Here is a 27808-nt window from a genome sequence, read left to right on the forward strand (position 1 = left end):
AAGGAAAAAAAAAAAAGCCTGAAAAGTGCCCTTATTCATAAGCAGTAAAACTTACTAATTTTAACAAATCTCCACTCGTGACTAAACACCTTTTCAATATTTTCTGTAATGAAATGGGAAGTATGCAGAAAGCATTTCTGCTGTAAAAGGAAGTAAATTGTAGTCTCAAGGAAAAGCTCTATGCAAGCTGAATTTGCTGGGTTTTTTTTCGAGGAATAGCTTTTTATTTGAAAAAAAAATAATGAGATAAAATATGATTATTCAAACTTGAATATGAACAAAGTGAGATAGCCAATTTAAGGAACACAACAGACAGTGTTTGCTGCTAATGATAACATCCAAAACCACAAATTAGAATATTGGAAACTTGTATTCACTCACCACTGTGAGTTTTACAGCTTCCCATTACTTAAAGATGATGAGATCAATGGGCATATTAAAGAATGTGATTTTTTTCTTGATATCGTGTAATGTAATGTGTCAGTATTTGAAAAATCTGCATTATTCAATGAACCAGTATTTTCCAAAGGACCAATTCATGATGTTAAAACATCACTGTGGGTAAAGATCCACTCAAAGTGCAAAATAGAGAAGTGGGTTTTAACATAGCTAAACCCAATTTTCAATTTCACACCGAAACTACTATTTGACTACCACGGGTTTGGGTGTAGTATCAAAGACTATACAACACTCTCTAAAAAAGATTATTAAGCTGCCTCTTCCTTTTCAAGAGAAATGACATTGCACCAGAGGCCAGTCAGGAGAGACAGTGACCAGTCTAAGCAAGAGATGGTGAGGGTCTCTAGAGCTTTGCTGCCCAGAGTGTGAGTTATTTGTCCTGTGTGGCTACTGAGCACTTGCCTTTGTCATTATGTCACATTGAGATGTATTATAAGCATAAAACACACACTGAGTTTCAAAGACTTGGTATAAAAAATGTAAAATGTCTCCTTAATAAGATGTTTTGTACTCATTATGTGTGAGAATAATAATATATTAATATATTGGGTTAAATGTATTATTAAATGACTCACTATTTTTTTATCTTTCTATTGTGGGTACCAGCATATTTAAAATGACATATCGGGCATGTATGTGTGGCTTACATTAATTTTTTTTTTAATTGGACAGCACTGTCTAAACTGGAACAAATGGAAGGGGAAAAAAAGGAAAGCTAAGAAATTTATGAAGAAGGATTAAAAGGACTTAGAAATAATAGAATTTGTAAACTGGCAAGTTCTGGTTTTAGAACGTTGTGCTTCACAAATGTTACTTTTCCTTCTTTAGACTGTTGCTCATAATTTTAATGCATTACAGAGATTGATCCCAACAATGATAGAATATGTTTTTAAAAAGTCTTTATAAGTAGAATTTTATAAGCAGAATTGTTGTGGTTGGTATAATAAACTGACAGGGGTATTTCCAGAAATATTTGCATACTCTACTAGGAAAGTAACATAAATAAAATCTAGGAATCTTAAACATTTAAATACCTTTGTTATAGATGATAAATGAAGCCAAGATTCAGGATTGTAGCATTTCTTTGAAAGATCAAAATTTAAACTCTGTCAGCTTATTCTCTTGGTTGGCGTAGTGAAAAATGTATGTGTTCTCCGTAAATCATATATTATACTTTTAAGGAGATATAAAACTTTTAAAGTATTTATAGGTTAGTCTGAGACAAATACTTTTGGAGTTACATGCAATCTGAATTTTGTTATTTTTATCAGAATTATAACTACATTATTTTTTATCTTAAGAATACAAAAGTATGTCTTCAAAAGTTAAGATCAAAAAATCTTATTGATAAATTGTGAGCTTAATAATGTATATATTCTGGAGGAAGTTAAATCTTTTTTTTTTTTTTTTAAGATTTTATTTATTTATCGGACAGAGAGGAAAGCACAAGCAGGAGGGAGAGGCAGACTCCCTGCTGAGCAGGGAGCCTGACACTGGGCCCTGGGATCTTGACCTGAGCTGAAAGACAGTTAACCGACTGAGCCACCCAGGTGCCCCGGGAGGATCTTAAATCTTAATTCATTTTGTTAGTTCAGATAGAATTTAACCCCAAAACTCATTAGCAAATTAAAAATTCCCTTGAGTAAGTACTTTATCCTTCTGAATAAAAAGAAAGTACCAACTCTCCTTAAAAGACAAATGATAGAGTTATTACTATCATCAAGGCCAAATTTTGCTCCCAGGTAGAGTCCCTAGCGCATGAATTGATTTCTTTCCAAAAGATTTCTTGTAAACGAGCTTCTGAAACTTCAAAACATAATTACACAAAAGGAAATCCTACCACTTCCCTGCACCCACATATAACTAATCTTCTAGTTTTTCCTTGCCCTATAATTAGTAAGAACCTAACACTCATACATAATAGATCCTTGGGTGTTTGCCATGGTAGGCTGATTTTGTAACCAAAAACTCCAAAAAATGTCAGAGGCTTAACATAAAAAATTTTATTTTTCTCTCAGGGGACACAATAAGAGTATATATGATTGGGTGGTATTCTTGACAGCATTCCAGAAAATGGAGATTTAGGGACTCAAGCTCTTTCCACCTTGTGTCTTTGACCTTCTTTAGGGTTTCTTAATTCAGATTGAGACCAGGAGAGAAAGGGAACCCATAATAAAAGACAAAGTTACACCAAAAGTATGTTAAACCCTTTTTCTAATGAAGTCAGATTTTTTTTCTTTTTTCTTTTCTTTTCTTTTTTTTTTGTAAAGCCACAATCAGGATCCATGCACATGTTTTTGGGAATTTTGGACATATGGTCCCAGATGCCAATAATGAGTTAGAGGTACAGGATTGGAACTGCTTGTATGAACTGTTTGCTCCTAGGTGATAATCAGACCCCTGACTTAATATAGTCTGTACACATGAATTATGAGACTCACACATGGTTTGAAAGATTTCTATTTATTTGAAATATTTCATATAATATTTTGGATTTCTTCTCTTGGAAAATAGAAAGATCCAGCAAATCCGGACCTTTTCTCCCACATGGCAATATTCATTAGAGATGAGTCATGGGCTCTCTGATTCATCACATTCCCATTTCTATCATTTCACACTTTTGGCTACTTCCCTCATTTATGTTACATGACTGGTTCCTGAAGACCTTTGAGTTAGTGACTTCTGATAGGGCTTTGATGCACAACCATATGTAGAGAACCTGGAGCCTATATTAAAAATACATGCCAACATGAAGTTGTTCCATACTGTAAATTATATTCAGATGTGTGGTGCAAAATACTGTACTAATCCAGAGCATTCAATTCATAGTTCCGGTGACTATGCATTTATACATTTTTAGTGGGTTGTAATATATGTGCAGGACAATATGCGATTTAACTTTATATTTTCTGTATCCATATTGGTTATTAGTAAAGAGCATGTGTTCTAGAGTTAGCCTGCACTTAATCAGGGCTGAGATATTAAAAGTCTCTTTATTAGTTTTCTTATTTAAAAAGTGGAATGGGGGCACCTGGGTGGCTCAGTCAGTGGAGCATTCAACTCTTGATTTCCACTCAGATCATGATCTCAGGATCGTGGGATGGAGCCCTGCGTCTCACTCCATGTTGAGTGTGAAGTCTGCTTAAGATTCTTTCCCTCTCCCGTTGCGCCTCTCCCTGCTCTCTTTCTCTCTAAAATAAGTAAATCTTTTAAAAAATAATTAAGAAAAATAAAAAGTAGAATAATAGTAATTACTAGCTGATGTGGTCGTATTTAGAATTAAATGAGTGAAAACCTATCGAGTATTGAGGAAAAAAGGTAAATGATAGGTCATAAACGCTGAATAAATACTATTTTTTTCATTTTTTCTAAATAAGATCACAGAAGGAATTCCATAAATGTTAGCAGGATAGAATTGATTTGTAGGGCGCCTGGGTGGCGGAGTCGTTAAAGCGTCTGCCTTCGGCTCAGGGCGTGATCCTGGCGTAGTGGGATCGAGTCCCAAATCAGGCTCCTCCGCTGTGAGCCTGCTTCTTCCTCTCCCACTCCCCCTGCTGTGTTCCCTCTCTCGCTGGCTGTCTCTCTGTCACATAAATAAATACAATCTTTAAAAAAAAAAAAAAAGAATTGATTTGTAAACAGCTGCTAAAATGAGCTCATTTTAGTCCCATATGTAAATGTGAATGTATCTCTTTATTCACACACACATAGAATTGGCTAAAGCAGACACGAAGACTACGTAGGATGATCGTATAGAGTGAATTATTGGAACCAGTCATATCTCAGCTTCTTAGTCACACTGGATAATTGATCTCTTGAGATTTGTAAAACCTGTGTTCTCCATTATCCTGAGTGTCCTTTAATAACCTACTTAGAAAAATAAACACACCCTTTTTCATGTGTTAGAAAATATCCAACCAACCAAACAAGCACAAATCAGCCACGCTGGAAGTCTAAGTAAGTTAGACTTACTTCTAAGTAAATCCTGATCGTGCGTCAGTCTCCACCTGCCCCAACATCTAGAGGAGCTTGTGTACCTAAAGTTACCATTCATTCCTCCAGGACAAGTGGGAAACCACTGGGTCCATGCATAGGAGGGAAGAAATGGAAGCGTTATGTTTAGGTTATAGAAATGCTGGTGAGTTCTGAACGGGCTCTGGCTTTCCCCCCTTGCAGGTTTCTGTGGTCAATCAGCTGGACATGCAGGTCATCGTTTCCAACGTACCCCCGACTTTGGTGGAAAAGAAGATAGAAGATCTTACAGAGTAATGGATTTTTCTTTACTTATATATTGATTTTCATATGGTTATAATTTTATTGGATTAGATCCTTTTAATCATTACAGGGTTCAGATTAAACATATAAAATGCCATCTTAACAATTCAGGGGACCCTTTTCCTGAAGTAGATAGCTTCATTTAACGTATGTGAAGTTTCTGAGAGTGCCTGCGAATAGGTATGGAAATGAGATGTGAGAAGATCTTATTCAGGATGCTTTGACTGATGCATCAACATTATCTTAAAACACTGCTTATAAGAAATAAATCCTAACATTCATTATTAGAGTATATATCTTGATTTTGTGGCCCCAAATGATTCAAAAAGCTCATTATCTCAGCGATCCAGCTAGTCCAAGGAATGCTATTTCTCAAAGTGATGTATCTAGGTGGCTAAAGCTTATCCTTTCAAAAACCATGAAGATTAATTTTAAACAATATATATTTTGGATTCTTCTAGAATATATGCTACATTGTACCTTTTGACCTAACCTGTCACTGTTGACTCAGACAAAGTTGTGACTTTATGAAGCTACAGTTCTCTAATATTCAGAATGGTACTGAGGATTATTACAGTGCCTTTCTAGTTCACTCTGAGCGACCTGAACCTAGCCTGACGTCATTTCATAATTTTTATATGGGCACACACTTGTTATTCTGTGTCTTCCCTTGAGTTCAGGCTGACAGATGTCAGTTATCACTGCTTCTCTCTAACAAAGTATCTTTCAATCCAAGTTGGCAGAAGAAGCTTCAGATATCAGATAGCTAAACTTTCTGTAATTAGGTGTCAAATACAATAGGAAAAGCAGTGATGGAATCATGAGTGTTTCTCCCTTAATGAAAACCTATGTGCTCTGTAACAATTATTTCTTGCAGTTTCACAAACTTAACCTTTGTGTGTCATGTACAATGTCCTATGGAGAAGGTGATTTTCAATGTGTATGCTTGGACTATCAATCATGCAGTGTCTGGTTCTGCAAAAGGGCTATATACACATTTAGCCTTTGTCAGAATAATAGCTGATTACACCTGAGAAAACCTGGAATCGCGCCTGTCTCTTAGCTGCTTTAGTGTTATCTGTGGAAGCAGGCTTGCTCTGATTGTACCATCCAGAAGATGGTACAACATCGTTCATCCTCTAGCCCTTCATTCTGCTTTATTTTTCTTCACATCGTTATCTAATATTTTCATTATATGTCAACTTCCCACCAAAGTGTAAGCTCCATAAGGATAGGAAACCTATCTTTCATTGCTAAAATTCCAGGCATATAGTGGGCACCTAAAGCATTTTATTGAATGAAAATTTTATACAAGTAAAATCATGATTCCCCTTTTTCATAGTGAGACAACATTGATGAAAACAAAACAAAACAAAAACAACAACAAAGAAGTATAATTTCATAGCAGGTTATATGATTTCTTCCTCTGAAGTGGAAATGAAGATCTGAATGAGAAAAACCAGGCATCTTTCAAGTCTTGAAAGAAATGTATCCCTGTGAAAGGAGCTTTGGGCTCTGTAACGGTTTAGAATCACGAGCTGAGGCAGATTACTTCATCTTCCCCAGACTGCATCACATTTCTAGTCATCTGTTCACAGAAACTAATAAAGCTACTATCATGGGGTTGTTGTTGAGAACTAAACAATATCAGCCACCCAGGACAATGGGAATTGTGACTCTCAAGGAATAACAGATATTCTAAGAAATGAGGTTAGTGACCCCATCAGGACGGTAAAGACAGAGACCCCAGTTCTTCCATTCTTTCCAAAGAGGGTAGTTTAGTATGGAGCTCAGATGATGGGTTCAAACATACAAGTTTGAATCTTATTGTAGTCATGTGACCTCCAGGCAGGAGACTTCACACTGAGGGACACACCTCCTCATCTTGAAAATTGAAACAAGGGCACCTGGGTGGCTCAGTGGGTTAAAGCATCATTTGGCTCAGGTCATGATCTCAGGGTCCTGGGATCAAGTCCCACATTGGGCTCCCTGCTCAGTGGGGAGCCTGCTTCTCCCTCTGTCTGCTGCTCCCCCTGTTTGTGCACGCATTCTCTCTCCTTCTCTGTCAAATAAATAAGTAAAATCTTTATGAAAAAAAGAAAAAAAAGAAAAGAAAATTGGAACTAGAATGGTAATCCCATGTTGCCTTGAAAGAATCAAATATAAATTTGCTTGTGTGGTAAGCATAGCGAGCACATGCCTGATTCCTTATTGTAGATTTTTAAAAATCTGTGTTAATTTAGAGATCCTTAAGCACAAAAATTTCTGATCCCTTTGGAAAATAGACTATTTTTTTAGAGTAATTTTATATTCACAGCGAAATTAAGCAGAAGAATTCCCATATGCCCCTTCCCCCACACACATAGCTTCCCTCCCTATCAACATCTCCCACCAGACTGGTACATTGTTACAACCAGCAAACCTACACCGACACATCGGGATCACCCCAAATTCATAGTTGACAGTAGGTTTACTCTCGGTGGCGTACATCCTGTGGGTTTAAAACTAATGTATAATGACGTCAATATAGAATGGATCCACTGCTCTAAAATCCTCCTGTCTCCACCCCCTTCTTCTCTTCCCCTGGCAGTCACTGATCTTTACTGTCTCCATAGTTTTACCTTTTCCAGAATGTCATGTGGCTGGAATGATAGGCTTGTAGCTTTTCTGATTCCTTTCTGAACGTGGCTAGTGGCAGTGATAAGGACTGCTAGATCTGATTCAGCCCCAGTCAGCACCACACACTCCCTGAGCATGGGGGGAAGAATCGAAATACACGTGTAACCATGTAACCACAGAATGACAGTAATGGGAATCTGAAGAGAATAAATAAGCTTTTTTTTTTTTTTTTCCCTGTTGGGAGAGGATAACGCTCTAAATCAGGACTTGGCCAGTTGAAGCACACAAGCTAAATGCAGGCTGTTATCTGTTTCTGGAAATAAAGTTTTACTTACACAAGTATTGTCATTAAAATCACTAATGTAAAAGTATTGTTTCTAAATTTTAAATTACTGTGAACAGTTAAAAATTATAATGGAAAGAAATAATGTAAAAACTTTTAAATAATGTTATATACATTATAAACATGTTTTAAAATGTATTATGAGTCTACTAACGTTAATATTTATAAGACTGCTGTCTGTCCCTTTATAGATGGTATCCTGGCCGCCCACCCCCAGCTCTGAGTAAGGAGAGGGTAAGGATGATCAAACAGTGTAAGGATGTTAAATAAACGTAGGAGTTCATTGCTTCAATGGCCAGGCTCACCAGCACACTCATTCCTGTAGACATTCTCTGATGGCAAGTCACAGCATCGCCAAAGCCATTTCCTGTATCTCCCCCAAGACATCCTCACCCTACAAAGGGGGAAACTTAAATTCCGTATGATCGTCACTTTTATTTCTTCCTTTAGGCAGACCCATAAATGAGGCCAGATCATAATCCATAGTTTTCTCGGTAAGCATAAAATGAGTGCAAACTGGGAGGGTTGATAAAAGAAACATGCAATGACCTAGTACATTCATTTCATGACGGGGAAGGTTTTGCAGAGGGGGTCAGTGTCCCTTGATGGCAAAGAACAGAATGCCTAGAAAATAGAAATCTTCGTTAAAGGGGCGTTGCCATAGTGGTGGTAATGATTATTCGCTGTTCTCCTGAAACTGACCTAAATGGCTCTACTGAAGATTGTTTTATGACTTTTGTTATTTGGGGCTTATAGAATTAATCAATGCTCCTTTCTGGTGAAACACATTTCTTTTACATCTTGTTAAGGTATTCAGCAAATTCCAGTGAGAATCTGTGCCCACCGGTGGCCTTTCATGTTTATGTTCTGAAGTATTTTAGGTGGAATTCAGGATTTATCTCTCGGTGGGCCTTGTGTTTCTCTTAAAAATTCTTGAGATTAAGGAGTGGGCTAAGTGGGAGGATAAGGATACCGAAACTCAACTGATCAGCGGACCACTGGCAAGGGTGTGTCAAGAGGAAGGTAGGAAACATTTGCATCGTGTCTCTGTTCTCCTTCTACTTCATCATGGAGCCCAAAGGAGTAAAAGAAGCTTGGGATTCTAAGATTTAAATCTTTAAGAATCCGCAGAAAAGGCATTTTTGAAAAGTATACGTGAATGAGTTTTTAGAAGTCCTGCGTTAGAGGAGGAATTGGAATTGATCATTGAGGTCACGAGTTGCTCAAACACTTCTCTTACTTTAAATACAATATAGAAATTCAGCGATTGTAGGACTTTACTGAAGTAGGTATTGATTTGGTGGAGAAGGACCCATCTCCATGAAATATTTATACAGCATCTGAAATGGGCCTGCGTAACTAACTGATGGCTCCTTGGACTAAGGTTACAAAACATACTTTAGAAATCTAGCCAAGGTACATATTGCTAGGAGGAGAATTATGAAGTCTCTTGGGAAAAGAACCTATGAAACAGTAAACAATAAATGCTAGCATTTATCTTCTTAAATCAGTGTAATAAAGACTGGTCTTGAGGGGAAAGTTCAAATGGAAAAGCAAATCAATAAACATGATCATCCTTACCCTCTCCTGACTCAGAGCTGGTGGTGGGGGTAGGACACCATCTATAAAAGGACAGATAGGAATCTTATAAATATTAATGTTAGTAGACTAATAATACATTTTAAAACAATTTTTCTAATGCTGATAATGTTATTTAAATTGTTTTACTACATTATTTCTTTCCATTATAATTTTTAAATATTTACAGTAATTTAAAATTTAGAAACAATACTTTTACATTAGTGATTTTAATGACAATACTTGTGTAAGTAAAACTTTATTTCCAGAAACAGATAATAGCCTGCATTTAGCCTGTGTGCTTTAACTTGCCAATTTAGAGCGTTATCCTCTCCAGATTGGAAAAAAAATGCTAATTTATTCTATTCAGATTCCTTTAAGAAAACATTTTGGGGGAAAATCTCATGTGAAAGTCCTAAGTGTTCTATTAACTGCCCCCCCTACCCAGAAAGCCAATTCCTTTTGAGTTCAGAGGACCCTAGGCTCAAGTCCCTGGCCCATCAGTGACCAGCTGGGAGGTCTCAGGCTAGTCAATAAAATTCTTTAGTACTAATATCCATATGTGAAGCTGGAAATGTATTCATTAAATAAAAAGTAGTTACTTGTAAGCACTGGAGACTTAGCAGTGAACAAAGCAAAGTAAATTAGTTCCCATGGAGCTTACATTCTTTTGGGGGGAAAGCAGGAAATAAAAGTATATATATGTATAAAATAAAAAATATATAACATGTTATTTATATATATAATAATATGAGGGCAATAAAGACCAATACAAGTAGGGATATGCAATGATGGAAGAAAGTTACTATTTCATATAGGATGTCCTAGGAAAGTCCTCTGATAAGCTGAAATCCAAGTGATGTGGTTTTGGAATACAGGTAAGATTCAGTGGGGTGGAGTCCGGAGCCGATGACCAAGAAAGAATTCTTGAGACATCTTTGGTGCAAAATAGTGGTTTATTTAAAGCACGGGGACAGGACCCATGGGCAGAAAGAGCTGCTGCCCTGGGTTGTGAGGGGTGCCTGATAATTTACTATGGAGTTGGGGGAGGTAAGGAAAAAGGGAGGTTTCAAAAGGATTTTCATATGTTAGAGAAGACTCACAGGATACCGAGGCCTTGCCATTGTCAAGTTAAGGTTGTTTTTCTCTCTAGCAAGGCATTAGCATTAAGATAGTTGGGAACTTTCTGGAGGAACATCACATATCCCACCCAGGCGTGGGGATAGGGGGAGGTTGTGGGGTGTCAGCTTATGCTTTGTCTTCAGCCAGCCTTCTGTTCCTTCATCACAAGCAGAAAGGAATTAAGGGAGAGAGCCATGTGGCTACTGTGATGGGGATGGAGGTGTGAGGTGGGGGTTGTGGAGGCTGTTTTCCCAGGAGAGGACACTGCTGGTTTGAAAACCCAGCTGTAGGAGCGTGCTTATCCTATTAAGATAGAAAATGAGTATATAGGATCTCACAGGCCCCTTGGAAAATTTTAACATCTTATTCTGTGTAAGATACAAAGTCCTTAGAGCTGATTGTCCAGTAGAATAGCCACTGGGCAGCTGACTGCTTGAAACATGCAGCAGGTCCAAATGGAAGGTGATCTAAGGATAATATACACACCAGGTTTAAAAGAATTGATACTCCCCCCAAAAAAGGGACAATATCATTAATATTTTTAGGTGGATTCTATGCTGAAATGATAATTTTTGGATATATTGAGTGAAATAAATATCTTAAAATTAATCTCACCATTTTGATTTTCAGTCCTTTGATGTGGGAACTAAAAATTTTGAATTTCCATGTGATTTGCATTATATTTCTTTTGGCCCGTGTTCCCTGTGAAGTTCTGCACAGAGAAATCATGTTCTTGCTCGCGTTTTCAAAAGTTGTTGAGTAGAAGATGAGGTGACCAGCTGTGGGTTCGGAGCAGGAAGGAGTCCAGGGAGAGATCGTTGGTAGCTTGGACTGAAGGTAGAGGTGAACACAAGGAGAGGTAATTAGATCAAGGGTATATATTTTCAAGGTACAGCCTTTAAAGCTTGTCAGGGACTAGATGTATGACCAAAGGCAAGAAGCAATAATGACTGCTTGGTTTGGGATCTGAGCAGATGGAAAAAAAAAAAATACTTTTCTTACTTGTCCACTGAAGAATTTGATAACATGACATGTGGGAAAGTAGTAGTATTCTGTTCTTGGAGAGCGTTGACTTTATTTAATAAGATTTTTGGTTCCCATCAATAAATGTCCTGACACCAGTTCTCTTTCTCATCATCATTCTGCTGATTTCCCAACTCAGTGATGAATTGAAACTCCATTATTTCCTCCACATGGCCACTTCCTTAGCCCTGCATTAAGGTTATTTTCTTCTGTCTTATGAAAGTGCAGCTGGAATATATGAAATGTTAGTGTATATGAGACTTTCTTCAGTTGTGTAGTCTTTCTTGTCTGCTGCATTTTAAATTAAATTGTTGTAAGTATTGGCAATCACATGCTGATTTTAAGTATACTTAGCACAAGATGTGGTTGAAGTTGGAGGGTTATCAGCAGAGGCTGACCATAAATGATCTAATTTCTATCAGAATGAAATACAGACATTTCAAAATACAACTCTTGAAAACAACATTTTCTATAATTGGCTTGTAATAGCTGCAAAATAAATTGAAGCCAGTCGTAAAAATAAAATACAAACTCAACATAAAATGAAATCCTACTCTTTAATATTCAAGGTATAATTCATTATTCTTTGAAAAAAAACATAAATATGATTTGGTTTTATTCAAAGCCTTGGTGATTCTTTATTTCTACACAAAGCAAAATCATCTGCTATTTTTTTTCTGAAATACTCAGTTTGGGGCTTTATTTTGGCAGAAAAGGAGAAGTAATCTCTTTTTGCAAGAACAAATACTTACTTGGACGTACTGTGTGGTAAGAAGTCATGGTTCTTTACAAAACGGAAGCTAGCCCAGAATGCAATTAGACTTCTACAAAATAGGGCCTCAGTGTTGTTACTCATGCATATTGTGGTAGTATCTTTAAAGCTTAATTCCTTGAAATGTGGAAAAGTACAGGGATTTGAAGTCCAATTTGTATTTCATGTAGTGTAGCAAAATTTTTGATTATCCCCAATATGTCAGTAGTGAGCTAACAGCATGGAACCATAGTTACCCAGAGGGGAGCTCTCCCCTCAGGCGTCCTATTTGTGAGGGTTACAATGTCCCATTGTGTATGAATTCTTAGTTGTTATTTGAAGGTATGCTATCAGAGCACAACATGAATGCCTGATTTACACTAAGGATTAAACTTCTGTCGGAATGGCTCAAATTCACAGTACTTCCTGTTTTGTTTCCTATAATAGCTTTCAGATATATTAGGGTAAATTCTTATTTTTTCATTTTATGTCCTGTGGATTTTCCAAATTCATATACAGTTGACCCTCGAACAACATAGGGCTCAAGTCCACGTATAACCTTTGACTCACTAAAAACTCAACTACTAATCGTGCTGTTGACTGGAAATTTTACGAGTAACACAGCTGATTAACACATATTTTGTATGTTCTGTGGATTATATACTATATTTTTATGATGATGTAAGTTAGAAGAAAATGTTAGTAAGAAAATCATAGAGGACAGAAAAATATATTGAAGGTGCTGTCCTGTAAAAATCCCATGTATCAGTGCGTCCTCGCAGCTCAAACCGGTGGTGGTCGAGGATGAAGTGTATACTTCCCTACGTGCAGAATTAACCAGAAACAATGGACTTACCACCTCGAGTTTGCCTTTTCTGGAGATTCCGTTGTATAGTAATCCATTAAAGAATTATGTGTGCTGATGCCCTGCTTTGAATGGGTTTGTTTTGTATTTTAATGGTCAGAATATGCATCATTCATTAATTAACAAAGTTCAGAATTTTATAGTCAAAACGATACTAGTTTCTGTGGGGAGAAATAAGAAGTACTGAGGGATACTAAATCGACTTTCTCAGTTAATATTTGCCATCTGGTACATGTAATAGAGAAAAATTTAAATATATAATTTTGCCACTCTCCCATTTTTCTCAGCAATATGCATTTACAAAAAAAAAAATAGGCTTAGCTGTAACATTTACATGGTATATTTTGGGAGAATCAGTATTTTTTCTCCTTTTATTTTTATTTATTTATTTATTTATTTATTTATTTATTTATTTATTTATTTATTTATTTATTTTTGGTACTCAAACCTATGGAAACAAACAAAGCCAAAACAAATAAACAAAATACTTCCTGTAATTCCAAAGAGGATGTTTTACTTTTGCTTTTATTTTAAAATAATGTTTGACATATTTGAATTATAGCTGTTGTTCTCAAGAAGAGATGAGTAGACTCTTCCTTCACTCAAAGTCTTATTTTAATGGAAGATCAATTAAAAATGCTATTTTTGAGTTTTAGAGCACATAGAGACATTCTTTCATTGCTTTTGTTTGCTCTGTGAGAAAAATATAAGCATTAAAAAAATCATATTGGAGGACGTAGTCTGTTAAAATAGCAAGCCTTAAAAAGTAGATTTTGATTGAGGATGGAAATCAGTTTAATTCATAAGAGACAATTATAATGAAGGTACCAGTATATTGGCTCTAATATTTTTATTTTAACTTATGATGTGTGATACATATATGTACATATCTCACTTATTAACTTATTACTTATTAGCATCACTTATTAACATAAATATTAAAGTTAATAAAAGAAAAGTTAATAAAAGAAGTTAATATATACAGCTATATTCTGTCCTGTGATTTGAAGAAAGTGCTTATTCATAATCCAAAGGTAAAATCCATTCACAAAAACAGTAAAGAAAAAAAAAAAAAAGCATTTTCCAGCTTCCTGTTGTACTTATCTTTTCGTCAAAAAAATCTTTGGAAACACAATTGGGGAAATTGGAGAGAGAAGCAGAAAAAAGTAGAGTGTCATAATCTGTTTTACTTTTCCCAAATATCACAGCATTCCATTCAGCTTATTTTTCAGGCATTTGCTTGCACCAAACAGGAAAGAACTAGAAAGCGAAGGTAGGGTGAAATATCGTTATGGATGGCTCCATTAAAGCATGAGTCACAGTTGCTTTATAAAGGTTTTTAAAATACATAGTGGGCATTTGTTCCTTTCAGAATTCTTCTATCATGTTCTTTTAAGTTTTATGGTGCAGAAATTTTGCCAAATAGAACAGCTTACTGTTTTTATTTTTGTTTTTGTTTTTTTTAAGTAGTCCCTACACCCTGTGTGAAGCCCAACGTGGGGCTTGAACTCATGACCCTGAGATCAAGACCTAAGCTGAGATCAAGAGTCAGACACTTTATCGACTGAGCCACCCAGGCGCTCCAAACAGCTTATTATTTTTTATAATCAGTCCCAACCTGTGGTATAAGGTAATAGACCGTTCCCTTGTGCATCTACTCAGTTCAGACACCCGATCAGCAAGAGCCAGTTCCTCTCCTCTCTTAATTACATGTATGGTTCTTCTTTTAACTGTCTCCAATTTATGCACAATTTACCTCTGTCTCTGCTCCGGCTTTTTTAAACATGAGAAATAAATTCAACCATAAGTTTATATAAGAAAATTCGATTTGTATCAGCAGCAACATAAATGGTATTTTAGATACTTTCATTTATATCTAAATTGTATTAGATGCTAAATGTAATTATTTTTAATGTTCCTCCTATTCAAAGAGAATTTCAGGCATTTTACAGTGATTCATACAATAAAACAAGGTAATCTACATTTAACATGAGTCATAAAAAGAAGCAAACAGAATAGAAAGAAATTAAACACGTCAAGGGTGAGACTATTTACAGAGGTGATGGGACCAAGCCCTGAAGAGCTGCTTGAGGAGTCCGGAATGTGGTTTTCATCAGGTTAGAGCCAAAGAGAAAGAAGCAAACCAATAAAAAAAAAAAAAAAGGAATAGAATCAGTTACAAAATTTGGCGGGGGGCACCCGGGGCTGGTGGAAAGACAAAACCATTTCTGAGTGAAATGCCAGTTTGGAGGGGACGGTCTGAATCCTACAGGACACCATGCATGTACAGAGTGTGATGTACGTGGTGTCCCGTGGTTCTCAGAACCTTTCCTGGGCTTTGGTCTGGGTGGAGTCTCTAAGAGTCTATATCCACAGAGGAAATCACAGGATGTCAGGAAAGCTGGCCTTGGGTCCCAGTGGCCATCGGCAGTAGTTTCTCAGCCAGGCTTTTGAAACACTATGACTGGTACCTGGGGTGGACCCTCTGTTGCTGGGTAAATGCAACCCATTTACTGCACCAAAAGGCTAAGTGGGGTTTGCAGTCAGGAAATGCAAGGAGTTTCTGTAATCATCACAACAAATAACACATCTTTGCGGTGCTCTTTTTAATCTGTTGGGTTTTGTGCACTTAATCGGTGCTGTCTAATTAACTTCTGCAGAGCACTTTGAGGTGGGTCTGATTACTTTCCCCATTGTACGGATGAGTTCCCTACAGCTTTGAGAAGTAGTGATTTCCACCAAGACACACAGAATGCAAGTGGTAGAGGTTTAATTTGAGTCTCTATCGAAGGGCCAGCAGCAGGCTGGGTTCCTAACCAGTTGCTCTTTGCATGGAGGAAAAGTGAATTAAAAATCCAACCCTGGGGCGCCTGGGTGGCTCAGTTGTTAAGCATCTGCCTTCGGCTCAGGGCGTGATCCCGGCGTTCTGGGATCCAGCCCCACATCAGGCTCCTCCGCTGGGAGCCTGCTTCTTCCTCTCCCACTCCCCCTGCTTGTGTTCCCTCTCTCGCTGGCTGTCTCTCTCTGTTAAATAAATAAATAAAATCTTAAAAAAAAAAAAATCCAACCCTTCCTTTTCTTGGGAGTGGGTTTCTCCCGCATACAGAAACTTCCATCAAGTAGTAATTTTAGGTTGGCTCCTTCACGCAAATGAGTAATTGAGAAAATGGCTGCTGTAATGATTTTAGTGTGAAAAACTAAAAGGTAAATCAGGGTAATTCAGCCATAAATAAATAAATACCTGCTTCAGCTGTAAAGCTATTTCTGTAAGGCTTTTTTTTTTAACATAATTTTTTATAATGCAATGTCCAGTTGAAACTCATTGAAGTACATACAGGTAACTGGATAAAGTGATGTTGTAAATTAAAATTTAGGGGCATCTACCAAAAAAATTTGGCTTGAGAATGAACTAGTTAAGTGACCCAGTTCTTCACTGGTGACTGCAGTTTATGATTTAAAGAAAAAAGCTATTTGCACATTAAAAAAATTCAGTTAAATAGGCCTTTCAACATTTATTGCAAAATTTATTAATTCAACATTTATTGTAAAAAGCTACTTAAACTATTTCTAGTTTAAATTATAAACTAGTTAGGGGCGCCTGGGTGACACAGAGGTTAAGTGTCTGCCTTCGGCTCAGGGCGTGATCCCGGCGTTCTGGGATCCAGCCCCACATCAGGCTCCTCTGCTGGGAGCCTGCTTCTTCCTCTCCCACTCCCCCTGCTTGTGTTCCCTCTCTCGCTGGCTGTCTCTATCTCTGTCAAATAAATAAATAAAATCTTTAAAATAAATAAATAAATAATAAACTAGTTAAAATTAATGCAGTAACACGAGAGATGTTTTACACACATGTATTTTCATATAAGCTTATGTGTATAAGACATAAACATTTTATGTAACTACACGCATATACGTACACCCATGTGTATTTATACGCATATAAAATGTATGTGTTCTATTTAGAACTTGAGTTTTTGAAACTTTGTCTAGAGATGGCATAGTGACTTATTACTAAGTATTAGGAGTACATTACAGGGGGGGCGCCTGGGTGGTGCAGTCGTTAAGAGTCTGCCTTCAGCTCAGGGTGTGATCCCGGTGTTCTGGGATCAAGTCCCACATCAGGCTCCTCGCTAGGAGCCTGCTTCTTCCTCTCCCACTCCCCCTGCCTGTGTTCCCTCTGTCGCTGGCTGTCTCTCTGTCAAATAAATAAATAAAATCTTTTTAAAAAAATGAGTACATTACGGATCTTTTAAACTAAAGTAGAACAATAGCCCTAAATAAAAATTTAAGTTTTGGTTAACGATTGTAATTACTATACTAATTCATTTGCACTATATTTGCTTCTTAGAAGATCAAAGACCGTCCTTTGTTTTGAGAAAGTTTGTTATAATCAAATACTATTCTGCTATATGTTTGTTTACACTATTTGTATTTGAAATTAATATATTGCTCCCAAGAATTTAGATTCAGGGCAAATGTAAATGATTAGATTTTTCCAGAATACAAATTTTTCTCAAACTCTATAATGAGCAACTTGCAACTTTAAGCAGAAAGTAAAATATGTGGCCGGCGGATTTACAGAGTCTAGCAGGACCGATTAGACCTGGACTAGGAAAATCAGACAGATGTTGCTTCCATGAGAGAATTAGAAAAATGACTTGCGTTTTGGTACAGTGGGACCATAAGAGCAAATATGCGTCTTACGAGGGCTAATGTGCAGGAAATGGGCTGAGGCTAACTTCAGTGGAGGGAGCTTTGCCGGAAGCTTTTGGGAGCCGACAGTGGCAACAAGAGGAGGGAACACGGGCTGGGGAATAGCCACGAACAGGGGCAGGTGCAGAGGCTGGGGAAGCAAGAACCGCAGGGGTGAATAGGTATGAGCTCAATTCCAGTCTGATGAGTGTGTAGCACCTCAGTGTGGGAGTTCCACACGTTTTACATTCCTGTGTCTTTGACTCAAGAACCAGACTCCAGAGAGAAGAGGGTCTGGTCTGCGTCACCTGCGGTTGTGTTGGGCATGGGATGAGGCAGGACGGGAGCACAGATTCAAGTCAATTGTGCGTGTTGGGCACCAGGCTGATGCCTCCATTGAAATCAGGGTGTTTTGAGGGAGAGAAATAAATGCTTTGCAGACAAAAACCCAACACAGTCCACATGGGTCATGGGGGCATTAGTGCCTTTTTTATCAACGCCTTTTTTTCACATATCTTATAAGGACCAAGTACAGTTCTTGTGGTATGGACAGCACAGTCCCAGGCATACACTTCCATTTGTCATGAGTAGACGGCGCTGGGGATGACCGTTCATTACCACGGTCAGGGGTGGGGGGTTGATTAGCCTTGCTCGTATTTTTGTCATTTTTAGTGGCAGAAACAAACTTTAGAGCTTGTTCTTTTATAGTTCGTTCGAACAGTTTTAAATTATAATCAAGCAGTGCTGATGAGAATGCACACGTCTTAAGCGAGAGAAAAGCAGCTAATGCAACTGGAAATTTGGGGCCTCATGGCTAATTCACAGCGGGCATAGGGATCAAGGAAAGGGGAGAATGAAAAATCCTTTGTTTCGTGTAGTTTGCTAAACCTTCTTCGCATATCATCTACTTTGGCGGGTAATACACACTCATTTAACAAGACGACACAGGAGTGTGAAAGTCTCCTTTAGCTGTCTACCTGTTCTGTGTGTCAAACAAATCTGGATTTAGAAGAGGAACTTTACTTGTAAGGATTATTCTAGGGCCGGAGAGAGGAACTAAGGTACTAGGGAGAAGAACCGTTGTCATAGGGAAAACTGACCCAGAGGTCGACGGCACTCGAAGGTTAGGCAAAAAAAGCCTTTCTTTTATAGTGAGCAGCGAGCAAGGGCAGAAAGGACCATTGTGGGTAAGGGGGTGACAGGACAGTGGATCTAGCTCACAGAGTGTTTCACCCCAACATCCGCCGTCCTGGGAGGGGCCGGTGGGCTTCTGTGCTGTCACATGCCAAGGGTGGGTCAAAATCTAGAAACTTGAAGGAAGGAGAAAAACTTAACTAGTGTTGGTTAACAAGAATTTTTGTTTGATTGATACATCGGTTGGGACAAAACAGTTCAGCTAATCATGTATGAAGAAGAAAATGGGAATTTGGAGGATCTGTGCCTGGCATCCCCATGGCTTAGAGAAGGATGGTTCTTTGCAATATGCTGTTTCCCGGAAGAGCTGGCTGGGGGCTTATAGCGCTTGGCCAGGAGCAAAGAGCTTGGGTAAAATCCAGCTCTGTATTGTTTGAACCGTAATCTTATTTTTCCAGGAATGTAATTAGTTAACATGCTTTAATATGTATTTCCTTGTTCAGTGTCCACGTAGTATTACTTCTTTAGAGATCCCAAAGAGTATGCACTTTATAGCAGGTATTGAACCACTCAGCAGTGATGACATTATAAACTGTGGGCCCCATCCCCATCCTCATCTAAAACAGAGCCCGAGAGTTCTTTCTCTGAAATTTAATATTAGTATATCTCTAAAACGTTTCTCCTCTAAAGCCAATGGAAGGGGGAGGGCAGGTGACTGAATATTGTGGGAGAAAATCAGAGCACGATTAGCATAAGCTTTTATTTGAAAATGCCAGGCATGGAAGTCTCCCAAGGACCTTGGGGAGGGAGGATAGAATGTTCTATAGGGCTTTATGTTCTTGGGGCAAGCAGCCACTGCGTGAGTAGTCTGGGTAATCCAGAGGGGCGCAGGGAGCAGCTAACGGCCCAGCTCCTGTCCAGGAGGCACACCTGTGCAGGCACAGTGGAAAATCCTCAGCCCTTCGGGGTCTTTCACAGAATATTGTAGTCAGTAAATACTTTTATATTACTGTTTTTTATTTTTGCAGTCGAGTGCAATTTTCTCCACATTATAGACCTAAAGTATCATCAAAGTGTATCGTCAAGTCGGTGGTTATGCATAAATCCCCCTTTTCCTGAGAAGTCAGCGAGCTTTAATACCATGCTGTATAATAGTGTAGTTATCCCATGGCTACTAGGATCACCTTTCCCCATACGCAAAATCCTGGACTTCATAAGGAAACAATTCAGAGGGCATGAGAAGATGCAGAGAAGGGATCTGTGCTCTGAGTTCAATACAAAAAGCAACAGGAAGAAGCAGATGGAACTCTGAAAAAATGGTACCCTCTTTTGAGAGCCATCTGTGCCTAGGTAGACACTGCAAGGGAAATAACGAAGCATCAGAAATGGAATTCTGAGCTCTGGTCTTTCCTTTATGCTTTTCTTTAAACAAAGAAGAATCTATAAAAATTGACCTATTTCCAAATGAGCAACCACAAAAGGCCAGAGCTTAGCTAGGTCAACCGGATAATTACTGGAAGTATTTGTCCAGTTAAGCATTGCCTTCACTGATCTATTTTAAAAGATTCATGCCTCTTGCATATTTAACCAGGCATATTAATAATATATAGGTATTAATACTTGATTGTGTGGTTCATAGATGGCTAATAATCAAGGATTGTGTTGTATCTTCTCTTCATCCAAATTATTGAGTAGACTAGGCATTTAATAAGTTCTTCATCTCCTTAAAGTCTTTACTAACTTGTTTGCCCGATTCTCCTATTGACCCCCACTGGAGCCTGTCACAACATAGCGGCCAGTGTTGTTTCTTTTAAAGGTCTCTTCTATTACTTCCACTCGAGCAGTGGTCCCGGTTTTACTCAGAATAAAAGGTAGTGCCCTTCCAGACCTTACAGGCCCCTACGTGATCTGTCCCCAACTTCTCTGCTGCAGCCACACTTGTACACTTGGCTTTTCACATGAGGCGGGGGGGGGGACACGGACAGTGGGCAATTTCCTCCTCTTGGAAGGCTCCTGCCTGCGATGTCCACATTACTCACTGTCTCCTTCAGTCTGCTCACACAGCAACTTCTCAGTGGCACCTTTCCTAAACACTCCTGCCATTTTATCTTAATTTTTATTTTTTTAAGAGTTTTATTAAGACAGAGAGCACAAGCCGGGGGGGGGGGAGGAGGGGCCAGCAGAGGGAGAAGCAGGCTCCCTGCTGAGCAAGGAGCCCAGTTCAGGACTCGATCCTGGGACCCTACCCTGAGATCATGACCTGAGCCAAAGGCAGACACATAACGGACTGAGCCACCCGGGAGCCCCACATTTTATTATTTTATTATCTTGTCTATCTTGCTCAGTTAGAATGCAGGTTTTGCGATGTGAGAGATCTTGGTTTTGTTCCAAGTGTCTAGATATATTGGATATATTCCAAGTGTCAAGAACAGTGCCTGGTCCGTGGTATGCATTGAGTAAATATCTATGGAATGAATGAATGAAAATAAATGAATAAGTGAATGAAAATTTCCCACTAACCACTTACCTGAGTTTTGCTATAAATTTATTAGACAACTACAATTCTAACTTAATCTTCTATATTTTTAAACTCTGAAAATTTATGTAAAGATTTCTTTTTTCTTGGGGTGCCTGGGTGGCTCTGTTGGTTAAGCGTCTGCCTTTAGCTCAGGTCCTGATCTCAGGAGACTCTGTGAGACTGAGCCCGGCGTCCGGCTCTGTGCTTAGTGGGGAGTCTGCTTGAGATTCTCCAACTCCCTCTGCCTCTCCCTGCTCTCAGATAAATAGATAAATCTTTTTTAAGAATATTTTTTTTCTTAAGTTGGGGAGGAGGAAGTAGGGAGCTAAAGAGTTTTTAAAAGTATGACCATATTGGGGCGCCTGGGTGGCACAGTCGTTAAGCGTCTGCCTTTGGCTCAGGGCGTGATCCCAGCGTTCTGGGATTGAGCCCCACGTCAGGCTCCTCTCCTGGGAGCCTGCTTCTTCCTCTCCCACTCCCCCTGCTTGTGTTCCCTCTCTCGCTGGCTGTCTCTCTCTGTCAAATAAATAAATAAAATCTTAAAAAAAAAAAAGTATGACCATATTGTTTTCTTATGCCCATTACAAGAAATTCAAGCAACATAATACAAAGAGGAATGTAAAACCATTTTTAGGAACTTTTTACAGCAAACCCAAAATCATACCACCTGGACCTACGTATTATTAACATTATATAAATGTCATTGCAGACATCTCCCTTGATATAATGAGAAATGCATGATACAGATATTACAGATAAGCAACAATGGAGGTCTCTCTGGGTCTCTGTATACATGTGGTCTGTATACTAGTAGTGTGCAAATAATTAGGCTGATAGGCTGGAGAGACATGTTTGTTCTTAATGAATTTACCTGTAGTAAATTCTCATGTCATTTGATTCCAAACTGTATGTATGAATTGGCTTGAGATATTAATAATCTAAAGCAAAACATAAAGGCAATTGAAACACTGGTACTAATTTCTATGAGTCAGTTCAAAGTAAGTGACTAAAAAAATCATGAGCTCAGGAAACCTTTAGGAAGCAACAATGTACCCATGTACATTTGAAGATAAGGGCTAACGAGCCATTCTTTGAATAGCATGTATTTATGTACATATGTAATATATTCATGTATGTAGGTAATAGAAACAGAGATGGCAGAAATGCTTAGGTAGATGGATATAGCTGAGAAGTGGAAAGACAGATTTTTACAAAATGTGTTCTCTTTAAAAAGGTTTAAATTTAGTTTAACATATATTTATCAGAAAAGGTAAGGAAGGAGTTTAAGTTTGGACACCTTTTTCTTCATCATAAGAGATGTTTCATTCCCAAAGATCTCCAAAGTTTTAAGAGGAAAGAATTCAGGGAGAAGACATTGTGACATGTTTTAAATGATATAATGCATTTTTAGACTTCATTGGTGTATGAGTCCCTGATGGGATAAAGGAATTAGTACAGTTATATTTCATTGCACATTTAAAGTTTCAGTCACACGTGATTCTGCAATATTCCCCCAAAATACAGGAAAGGACACAAGCTCAACAGACAAGTTTCCTCATTGTAGGAAGACATAGTTTATGCAAAAATAAGGGATTTCCCTGGAACATACTTAAGCGATGTGTTCATGCCCTGCAGCAGTTAGAAATTGTTAAAGGGCAGTGCTGGGACGGAGGGCCACCTTGCGCCGTATATTTAACAATGTCCTCTTATCTGGATTTGATTTGTGAACTAATATTACTAGTGAGAAACATGCTTTCTTAACAGTCCACAAATTCATTAAATGTCTTAAATGAATTAGAGGCATGGGAGAGGTTTATTAATGCAGACTTTTAAGCCAAATTAATAATAAGCATAATCATATTTTATGGAATAGTGACTATGTGCTCCAAACTGCGCAGAGATTTGACTATAAGTGTCTGTGCAGTTAATGCACACAATCATCCCACGTGCAGCTGGTTTCCTCATTTTGTGGTTAAGGAGTCTGAGCCCTGGATGGCTTCTTACTGGTCTAAGAGTTTGCAGTTTGTAAAGAAGGGAGCTGAAAACTGAAGCCAAACGTCCGAGCTCTTTACCCTGATGGTCTTCCCATTCACACCAGTACCAACTGTCAAGAGTATAATGTTGTTGAATCCAGGGCCAGCCTGCCTTCCTCTTTTCTCTCCTCTCCTCTCCTCTCCTCTCCTCTCCTCTCCTCTCCTCTCCTCTCCTCTCCTCTCCTCTCCTCCCCTCCCCTCCCCTCCCCTCCCCTTCCTCTCCCCTCCCTTCCTCTCCTCTCCCCTCCCCTCCTCTCCCCTCCCCTCCTCTCCCCTCCCCTCTTTCTTTTTCTCTTCTTTCTTCCTCTCTCTCTCCTTCCTCCTTCCCTCTTTCCTTCTCTCTCTCTTTCTTTCCCTCTCCCTTTTTTAGGGAGCATAAGTGTCTCAGGAAAAGAATCCTAAAACACAGGCTAACACTGTTCCACAGTCTTTGTCTCCTCGTGCAGCCATTCTCTTCAGGTTCTGGGGAGAATACATTCTTCTTTTCTTTATTCCTCAGCAAGGATCTCATCAGAAGAGATACTGTCAGGCAGACAGACCCATGGTATGAGCTGGTGAGAAAAGGACGAGAATGAATAGTACTTTAATAAGAGGGACTTTGACTGTGCTGCTTCCTACACATTTAAAAGCAAACAGATATAATTAAAAAGAAAATAAAAGCAATAGACAAAGCGCTTCGCTGCCGTGAGTTTCGTCCCCTGGTGTGGGCACCATACACCTGGGCTCAGTGGTGCTGCCACGTCCCCCGAGCTCAGCATCAGTGCTGCTCCTCGGACAAGGGCAAACCAAACACACACCAGACCCTTAAGGCAACATTTTTTCTAATAGAGCAGAAAGCAGGTCACTTTTGGCATCTGAAGTAAAAGCTGTTTCCTGACGTATTAAAGGACTTGAGATTATATTGCTTCTCCTGATCCCCCTTGAAAAGGGCCTCACAACAGGGACTCCAAAGGGAGCATCGCATCTATAGGTAAATTTAAAAACATTTGCTGTGTCTACTTGTTAAAATCAATTCATTTACATTTGAATGTCTATAAATAATAGCATACATTCTGATGTTAATCTATGGGGATTAATAATGTAAAGTTTTTAATAAGGAAAGGACATTAAGGAAATTGTCATTTGTGGCGGTACAGACCACAGACACTTACATGGCAATAACTTGTGCTTTCCATTAAAATCAAATTATGCAATTAGAAAAAAAATGTATTTTCCAGAAATTACTTACAGGTTAATATTACTTCTGTCTTTTCTATTGAATATTGTTGATTCTAGACCAAATGATAGATCTTATCGTTGTTTGTATTCACCTGAATAGCCTCTGAGATTTGCATGCAGTATTTTTCTTAACCTGGTAAACCTGCCATTGCAAAACCACTCTAGCTCCTCTCATTGCTCTAATGCCCTGAGTCTTTACACCCTGAGCGAAACAGGTATCCTGGTCCTGGACCTTGGTCCACAGCTATGCGCCACGTATCACAGAATCTGGTGGAGCGTACAAGTTATAACACCAACCACGTGAATTCGAGAGTTCTAAGACCCCCTGCCTCCTACGAACCGTAGACGGTTTATTTGTACAACATAGTTGGCCAATTCCCACGAGACACGTAAAGCTCAAATGGTATCTTAAATTCCAAAAGTGTAGACTTAAACAGGACATGGTTGATGACCTCTTCCTACCTTACTTCGTTTCTAGCATCATTGGGAGTTAAATGCTGAAAAAATACAGAGAATTTTTTTCAAGTGTTTATATTCAGTAAACATTAGCAAAAACCAGGCTGTCATCATTTTTCATTAACTAAATGTCATTGCAAGTTGAGAGTGGTATTTTTCCCCCAGAAAGCCCGTCAGAGTGTCGTGTTTGAACTGTGTTTGAACTACAGGATTTTGGATCGCTATGTCCAGGAGCAAATTCCCGGGGCGAAGGTGGTGGTGGAGTCCATTGGTGCTCGCAGGCACGGGGACGCCTTTTCTCTAGAAGATTACACCAAATGCGACCTGACCGTGTACGCGATCGACCCGCAAACCAACAGAGCCATCGACAGAAATGAGCTTTTTAAGTAAGTCCTTTTACTGTCTGTATCCCTGGTCACGGTATCACCTACAGATGATCCTGACTTAAGGCTGTAAGTACTGAAAGTTTAAAACCCACCAGTTCGTTGTTGAAAGTGAAGTGTAAGCAAAGAAACCAGAGACGGTATTTAGGGTCCTCGTGCCTTGACGTTTTCAGGGCCAGGAGTGGGGGAGCGTGACTTTGGAGGTCAGAAGTTTCCATTAGGAGCAAGGGGCAGCTCCCAGAGATGACCTCAGGCCGGCTCCGCTCCTGCTTCCATGCCCCTGTGTCGGAAGGGGGAGAGCACAGATCCCTTCAAGTATCAGTTTGCCTGAGACAGTGTCAGTAGGCATGAATTTTAAGAATAAATCTAGCTTTCCTCAAGGCTGAATCAGCAAAAATTAGTATCTTTTTAATTTTTTTTTCCCCCTTGACTGGGGTGTGGGGGGCAAAGGGGATAACCCTTTCCACCTCAGTCCATACTTTCCATCTATTTATTTCATCTTGGTGAATTTGAATATTTGAGTTACGAATTCTAAAAATAAAGAAAATGCGAATTCTAAGCAAAACGCTGCTATGCATTCTCCCCCCGGAAATTATTTCCAACAGCTTACTTTGTTGTTGTTAGTTTCAGCTTTGCTCTAGTGCCACCTAGTGTCCACCAGACTCTTGGAATGCAAATCTCATTTAAATTGAAATACATTTTTACTTAAACAATATACAACAATACGTAGTCGTATGTATATATCCTAAATATTTATCAGTATTTGTGTATATATATGTACCCAAATCCATAATTTCAGATTCTAGTTCTCCTTTGTATATACTGAAGAGCACTAAATAAATATATGCGTATACTAATTTACATATATATCCATATGTGGCTGTGTATATGTACTTAGCAAATATCTATCTACCCGTTTATTTATTAAAACCCATACATTCTGAATTGAGTCTGTTCTGAATTTAAATCTATTCTTCAACAAAATTTCACTGCTGCTATTTTAGCAATAATGAAATAGCGATTTAATAGCAACTTAATTATAAAAGAGCCACAGTTATTAAGTATGTTATTCATCAGCTTAAATTTAATAGCTGTTTAGCCACAGGCAAGATGGTATGTTAATCATGGTGGGAAAGTAGAGATGATTGAGCTGTGGCTTCCTCTCAAGTTCTAGAACCAACTTCCAGATGAAGTGGCATGCTAGATCTAGCAAGCCAATTTTTGCATATTGTATTAATTTTAAAATTCATTTAGAAATATAATAAAAAAATATATACTAGTATATATTCTAGTAATTGTTATTATTAACATTTGTTCAAACCCATCTGCATTCTGTGTTTTTACAGACATTGGTTTTATTTTAAAATATGATGGTAGATTGTTTGAACTTAGGGTGTTTTCCCTAACTATAAAAACATCTGTTTTCTTTAGGCTGTTAGCCTAGCTTTAAAGAGGAAAGTAATGATGGGGGCACCTGGGTGGCACAGTGGTTAAGCGTCTGCCTTCGGCTCAGGGCGTGATCCCGGTGTTATGGGATTGAGCCCCACATCAGGCTCTTCTGCTATGAGCCTGCTTCTTCCTCTCCCACTCCCCCTGCTTGTGTTCCCTCTCTCGCTGGCTGTCTCTATCCTGTCGAATAAATAAATAAAATCTTTAAAAAAAGAAAAAAAAGAGTAAAGTAATGATGATCATCATGTGAATTGCACATGTAAACATTTTAGAGGTAAACCGTTTGGAAACTGAAGCCAAGTGGGTTTCAGCTGACACTAGGAAGTAGAAACAACCTTCACTCTAAATAAGCTTTCCCAAACGTAGATTATATTGTAGAGACTAAAGATAGAAATTCAGTTGAATAACTATTGTAACCAGGAAAGAAGGGAAAAATCGAGAATAACTATAAATCAGAATTCTCTATCTTAAAGAGAGGATGGAATGGCCGTGAGCTCGATGCAACACGGTGGCTCGGTGGCTCTCTGTTCTCCTTGTCTAGCCTGCGTGCCTCAGACTTGGGCTGCGGCTCTCTCGGCTTTTCTCCCCCTCCTTCCCATGGCAGGCGCATTTGTGGTGTGTCTTGGGTGTCAGGGAGTTCCCTGCCCCTCCCAACCAGTAGTAGACCTCTACTCTGTATAGGGTCTTCAACCCAAGAGAACTGTTGTTCCTCCACATGGAGTGGATTTTTGCTTATACCTCTTCCCCAGAAGCAGTGGGCTTAGCCTGACCCCTAAGGATTGGGATACTTCCTCCCCTCTTTCTGTGGTGTAAGGCTCTTGCTTTGTAGGAGATACAGGTCCATAGAATTGCAGGGTGCCCCAGCCTTAGCTGCCGGCTCCCTATAACCTTGC

The 27808-nt window shown here is 38.7% G+C and overlaps 1 protein-coding gene across 1 annotated transcript in view; it reads left to right on the plus strand.

Moving 5' to 3' along the window:
• The window catches only part of PCDH15 (protocadherin related 15), a 1630853-nt gene that overhangs the window by 1570343 nt on the left and 32702 nt on the right, over positions 1-27808 (plus strand). The window contains exons 30-31 of the mRNA XM_087863140.1: positions 4636-4724; positions 25293-25469. Coding sequence (XP_087719266.1) covers positions 4636-4724; positions 25293-25469 — 266 coding nt within the window. The remainder of the gene's footprint in view (positions 1-4635; positions 4725-25292; positions 25470-27808) is intronic.

The sequence above is a fragment of the Ursus americanus genome, chromosome 6 (genome assembly GCF_024610735.1).
Source record: "Ursus americanus isolate L20-20 chromosome 6, mUrsAme1.1.p, whole genome shotgun sequence".
NCBI lineage: Eukaryota > Metazoa > Chordata > Mammalia > Carnivora > Ursidae > Ursus > Ursus americanus.